We start from the raw sequence: 7,050 nt of genomic DNA on the forward strand, positions 1-7,050 counted from the left end.
CACAAGCATAGCGGGGCCGTGCTCGACACCCCTCGGATAGGAAGCGGGCTTTCGCTTACCGTCTCTCTTGAACTCTGAGGCCCTCGCAGCCCCGACAAATGGTCGTTATCGCACAGTTCTGTTTCCACATGAAGTTCTTTAACGCATTAAGAAGGATGTCTATCTTTCGCGTTGTTAAACACATTGTTAATTTAGTTGTGGTGCTCGTGGTCATGAGGCTGGGGGGAGATTGTGTTAAGTTGTCTCTGTTTTCTTGTGTTTACCCAAGTCTTATTTAACATGTATGATAAGCTGCTGAGCTAGCGGTGGTCACTGAAATTAAAGCTCTCATAAGCTCTCGTTTGTTTCTCACAACCTGCTAATGCAACACTTTCCATCCATGAATTGAATAAAATTCATATAAAATATAGCCTCTACAAATATTTTTTTTATCTCAAACAATAACCATATGTCGCCTATTGAAGCTCCACTAGCTTTGAATACTATACTACTGATATTAATTTTGATTATATTATCCCAGACAACAACATAGTGTCAGCCCAGATCCGGCCTACAGGTGTGTAGCCTACCAGATGTGGGCCAGATCTGGCACTGTGTTGCTGTCTTAGATATTTAATGTCCTTGCTACACATTACATGTAATGGCTAATAATTACTATAAATTGTGCATAATCACATGCAACTAACTTTAACCACACCCTACTCCTAACCCTATAGTAAGTACATTGTTAACTATTATTAATTAGTACATAAATGTATAATTACACTGTAACACAACACCAGATAAAGTGTAACCTAATATAATATTAAATAATGCATTATTATTATTATTTTTATCAAGGGTTTTGATTCACTACATTACATACAACCTATAAAACAACACAATAAAGTTTTTTATCTTAAATAATAACACAAAATAATAAGCCTTGCAGCTTATCACATTCCCTATGTCACTAAATGAAGTTCCACTAGCTTTAAATAATAGTATTTTTTTTTAAATGTGTTGTATTGTAAGACAATAAATTAAATTACAACACAACAAAAAATAATATTAAAAATAATAATATTATTTTTTGTTGTATTGTAATATCATTTATTGTATTGTAATATCATGTTGCTCTTTGATGCTCCGCTATAGCTTCAATAATATATCATTTTTATAATTATTATATTATGGTATAGTATATCATTTTATTTGATAATTTAATTTAATATTAATATTATTACTTATATTCATTTATATTATAATATACTATACTAAACCATAGTATAATATACTATATATCAAATTATATTATTATTATTAATAAAATAATATTCATTTTTTATTTTATCTGCTATACCTTCAAATATTGGTATTAATATAATATAATTTATATGAATAGTTTACCCTAACCCTATAAGTGCATGTTGTTAATTATTATTACTCAATATTAAATGTATAATTAGATTGTAACAATGACACCTTAATATAAAATGCACTTTATATTAAGGTGTCATTGTTACAATGTAATAATACATTTAATATTGAGTAATAATAATTAACAACATGCACTTATAGGGTTAGGGTAAGATTAGGATTTGGTTGAGGGTTAGTTGCATGTAATTATGCATAATTTACTGTTATTACTATTACTACTGTAAGTACATGTAACATATGTAACAAGGACACTAAAATAAAGTGTTACCTATTAATATATTATTACAATCATTATTAAAAATAATATGTTTTAGTTTTTTTCTTTTTATCAAGGTTTGATTCAATACATCACATACAACTTATACATATAACAACCAACACATTTTTGGTGCAAATCCTTCCAAAGACATTTTGAGCTGAAGAAAGGTGTGACAGATTTTACCGGACGCCAAAGTTTCACTACTCTGTGTTTAGCTTATAAAGAATCAAATAGATTTTTGAAGGTCTGTTGGGAATGAATTACAGCGGTATGAAAATAGCAGGATTATATTGATGCAGGTACGAAATAAGCATAGTTAATGAATTGTGGAAGGTAAGGAATGGATTGCTAAAGGTAAGGAATGACTGTAAGGAAAGGGTTGTGGTAGGCAAGGGCCACTGACTGTGGGCCCCTGTGTGTGTGTGTGTGCGTGTGTGTGTGTGTGTGTGGCGGGGGAGACAGACTCTGCCAACTGCACGATTCACTAAGCTCTCACCAGGGGAGAGAGATAGATAGTTTTAATGTGTATGTGTGAGTGAGAGAGAAGCGAGCGAAAGAGGGAAAAGAAATACAAATACAGAAAACCAAAATGTATATTCCATATTAAGTATGTGAATGGGTTTTATACTCAATTGTGTATGTCGGCCTGATCTGCAGGTAGGAAGATGAATGAGTTTGTCTGTTATAAATATATAGACTAGAGGCAATGGAAAAGAAGGACAATTATCTAAATCTGCTTCAAGTGCGGCATCTTGAAGATATTGTGAGTTTATGGACAGATAAAGCATATTAAAACGTTGCTTTAGGGTTGATACTTGAAATATCTCTTATAGCATTTCACATATAACTTTTACTTTGAGAACTCGGCATATGCCCTGATGCAATTGATCTAGAATCTATCAACTTTGACATGAAGCACCATCTTAAAATGAAGACATTAAACAGATCACCTTAACTTATGGGAGGACTTCCTCGTCACACTTAAGGCGATCAAATGTTAATCGGCATCAATAAATCATTTGGTGGCCATGAAGTCCTCTTGCTGGTGCCAAAGTCTCATTTCCCAATAGGACCACTCTAATTGATTTAAATGCTTCGTCCTTGCGGCAACACTATAGTATGCTCACTTAGTAAGGGGTCTTTAACATTATTATTATTACTACAGTGATTGCGGGTTTCTCAATTTCCTATTGTACGACGAGAGTCAGAATCTCTCGCCCAAAGCAGAAAAAAATAATTATTGGCATCTTGGAACAAACAGACGAAACACCCCCTCGACCCCCCACCCTCGCCTCACTGCCCAGAGCCGACCCCCTCCTCGCGCGCTCATCTCCCCGTCTCCGTTTTTGCCACGTTCAGTCCTTAATTTATGCAAAATTAATTGATATATCTTTTATAATTGATGTGCTGTAAAATTAATGAGTAATTTATGTAATTAGTCAATTAAGGCTAATTCCAGCATATGTTCAATATGCCCAGAAGGTGCACTTTACAAGTTGTTATTTGTCCAGGAGTTGAATGCAGGAAAACCCGTTTAATTAATTTCTTATGCATATCAGCGTGTTGCCTACTTAACACCGCGCTTTGTGGGAGCAGGTTTAATATTGATCTAAACAACACGGTGAGGAGGAACACGCGCGCTCCCGCTGCAGCCTCGCGCAGGGGCCTTCCGGTGCCAAGCGCTCCGCATGATTCGCGTGTCAAAGGCGCGTATAAACACACGTTATTCGTCAGCGGTCCGGAGCTAAAGTTGCATTTCAAAAGACATTAAGCCTGGGGGATAATGGCACCGGGTGTGAAATATGCATGCGCCTCGTTCGCCGGTGACCCTTTAAACTAGAGAAACACCGGAGCTCTTCAGGAACAAAATGAGAAAGATCTGTTGGCTAATTAATTGACACGGTTTTGAATATTCATCGCTAATATAACCACTACGCCTTTAATTATATTGTTGGACATCTCTCCCAGGAAGGTAAATCACTGAAGGCTTAATTAATGTAATGTATTCGCGACCCGCCGGGAACCCGAGTAAGAAGGCGCCTGGTGGGACCGCGCCGTGACACCTGGCCGCACAAGAGCGCCGGAGCTTTTGTTATTCTGTTTACCGGAGTACCTGTTCTCGGGGGTTGTGGGGAAGTGTTTATCCTTGTGAAATACGAGCAAGAACAAACAGCTTGACAGGTTGATTCTGACTCCGCTCAGCTTGGTGAAAAACTGACGTGCGTTTGGTGCGTGCAAACGCGTGCGCTTTCAGCTGTTGTGAACGATTTGTCATAAATGTTTTACCTGAAATTACTCAAGAGAAAGGAGCTAAATAGTATATAATTATGTTAGCAACGTTTTTATGCTGGTGTCAAGTTATGACAAGGTTACATATTATGCAGTTTATAATGGATATATTCAGGGAAGCAAAATTATGGATAGATTTTAACAAAATATATTTTCCTATCCTATTTGGTTGTTTTGTTGTTTTCCCTTTCTCTCTCTGCTATTTCTCTCCACAAAGCACAGTACTGGAACAATAGTGATTGATCCTGGTCGAATTATGTTATGACAAATATTTTACGTTTTATTTTTAACACCGTTTATTTGTTGCTTCGGGAGTGAGACAAGGCCAAAACTACTAAACACATTTATAAAATTGTAAATAAATATGTAAAGCAATCAAGAGTTAGTTTTACAGAACTGTGTCGGTTGCAAACTAACATGACCAAAAATGCTCATCTCTTTCTGAAGCTATACTCATCTGTATATTAATATTATGAATATGATAAGAATTATGTTATTTCAACTTACAATTAATATTAGACTATGACCGAATTTAAATAGATTAAACTTAACAAACTGAAGTTTGAGCAATCGTAAGATATGCTGGAGAAAGTGTGTGAAGAAAAATGTAAATGTTTTTTTTCTAAATTAGCATATTCTTCTCTATATTGCCTGGTTCATTTTTATGTTAAAACATCTTTAGAACAAATAATAATGAGAAACCCTCATTGTACCTTTTTGTCTCATCTATAACAGAAAAAAATATTAGCTGGAATTTTTGTGACATTTCATAATACTACTGTAATAACACAGGTGGTTTAATGGAAGTTTATCACCATCTCTTCAGCAACTGTGTTGTAATGAGACAGAGCACAGTGTTACTCACAAAAACACAAATCCCCATCAGGGTTCATATACATTAAATATAATGATGTACAGTAACCAAACAGTGTTAAATGCAAATTAAAACACTATAACTGAAAAAAAGAAGAATAGATTTTTTTAATAATATAAATAATGTGGTTTTCACAGGAAATAGAATGTCACTTTGTTCATAATATTTGTACTTTACACATATTTGTACTTTTTTTACTTGTTTTTTGTACGTTAAAATTAGCTCAATATTTTAAGGTGAATTGTACATTGACATTGTACATTGAGTTTGACATTGCATTGTCAGCGAACAACACACGTTAAATATGAAAGGCTATTCTTGTTTAAGTCAACTTCCAAAAAGTTAGATTGGGTAGACTTCGAGACGTTTAAAACAATTCTAATAACTCTCCATAAACAGTAGCCTATATGGATATTTCACATTCACATCATTAGTCTTGCAGTGTGTGTTATCATTATCAGACTCATTAGTGCGCGCGCTGCTCTTGCCTCTGATTGGTACAGATGAATAGGACTAAACGCATATGAAGTCAGACCCTCCCCCTATTTACCCCTTATTCGTCCTAAAGTCAGTGTCATCATAATAAAAACGCAACTAGCGGGGGGTCTGGACCTCTGCCATTCTTACAAAAGCGTCGCGGATCTACTGCGAGTCAAAGCCGAGTGCGCGCATCCTCCGGGAGAACTTCTCGCGCTCTGAGAGGACGCAGGTGTCGCGCGCGCGTGAGGAGTAACATTTAGAGAGGTAACTTTCAAAACGGTCCCGTTTTCTTTTACATACTTTGACTTTGCCTTTATCCTGTGGATTTTGACTTTTAAGCTGTTTCCATGACTATCGTTTTATAAAGCAGATATAAACATTCAAAACAAACAGATGAAATAAATCAAAGCAATAGCACGTTGAATGATTTTCTTTTTAATTGAAATGGACGATATGCTGGCTTGCTTCTGAGTGTTATTGCACATCATTTTTTAAAAAGCCATGCCTCGGCCAGGCAAAAACTCCTACAGTGACCAGAAGCCTCCGTACTCGTACATCTCACTGACTGCCATGGCCATCCAGAGCTCCTCGGAGAAGATGCTCCCCCTCAGCGACATCTACAAATTCATCATGGACCGTTTCCCGTATTACCGTGAGAACACTCAGCGCTGGCAGAACTCACTCCGGCACAACCTTTCCTTCAACGACTGCTTCATCAAGATCCCCCGGCGCCCCGACCAACCGGGCAAGGGCAGCTTCTGGGCCTTGCATCCAGACTGTGGAGACATGTTCGAGAACGGCAGCTTCCTCCGCCGCCGCAAGCGTTTCAAGCTCCTGCGTGTGGAGCATTCGGCTTGCAAGAGTGGCCCCGTGCTGCACTCCTACCACTCTCACCATTCCCAGCACCCCTTGCATCAATCCCACCACCATTCAAGCAAGCTGGGCGTGGGACATCCGGAGTACCTGGGCACCATGGGCCGCCTCTCTCACTTCCAGAGCTACACGCTTGGCGGCGGGCAGAGTGGCGGCTTCAAGCACCCGTTCGCCATCGAGAGCCTTATTGGCAGAGACTATAAAGGAGTGATGGCCAGTGGTTTGCCCATTGCGTCGGTCATGCATCACCTTGGCTATCCCGTGCCCGTGGGCGGCATGGTCAACTCCGTGTGGCCGCACGTTGGAATGCTGTCCGAGCCGGTGTCGTCAGACTACCCACCGTTCAGTGTGGCGGTGAAGGGGCTGTATCATCACCACCCGGGAACCCAGAGCATGCCCGCCGTACCAGTGCCCATCAAACCCACGCCAACCCTGGGCACGGTCACGTCCTTGACTGGCATGACGCCTGGAGTAACGCAGCTGTGCCCGAGAAGCGCATCACTGATGGAGAGAGACGCAACTACTCTTGTTGAGGAAAAAAGCGGGTCTCTCCATCATGCTCTCCTGCAGTCCTGAGCCAAAAAAAAGGACCAGTGGGTACGTAGAGCATGCTTTTGGGGAAGGCTGTGGACTGATTTGAGATGCCAAGTCTTTACCAGAAGATCTGCACTGTCCTTTTAAAAAAGTGTTAAATAAGCTTTTATGGCTGTGTATTTCAGGCTATAGTTTATGTTATGCAGAATGCAGGTTGTCATATTCGGCTCTGCGCTTTTCTGCTTTGTTGAATGATGAGGTATGTGTTAAACTTCTTTTAAAAACTGTGTACTGTACAAAGGACTGTATAAACTGGTATAAG

At 38.8% G+C, this 7,050-nt stretch overlaps 1 protein-coding gene across 1 annotated transcript; it reads left to right on the plus strand.

Moving 5' to 3' along the window:
* Positions 1-5,822: 5,822 nt before the first annotated feature.
* On the plus strand, positions 5,823-6,815 carry foxb2 (forkhead box B2). The gene has a single exon (XM_077222957.1). It carries the CDS (start codon positions 5,823-5,825, stop codon positions 6,768-6,770), a length of 948 nt encoding a protein of 315 aa, XP_077079072.1. The 3' UTR covers positions 6,771-6,815.
* Positions 6,816-7,050: the final 235 nt, after the last annotated feature.

This window comes from Siphateles boraxobius, unplaced genomic scaffold (genome assembly GCF_051911475.1).
Source record: "Siphateles boraxobius isolate OS27281-9 unplaced genomic scaffold, OSU_SipBor_1 9, whole genome shotgun sequence".
NCBI classification, from domain to species: domain Eukaryota; kingdom Metazoa; phylum Chordata; class Actinopteri; order Cypriniformes; family Leuciscidae; genus Siphateles; species Siphateles boraxobius.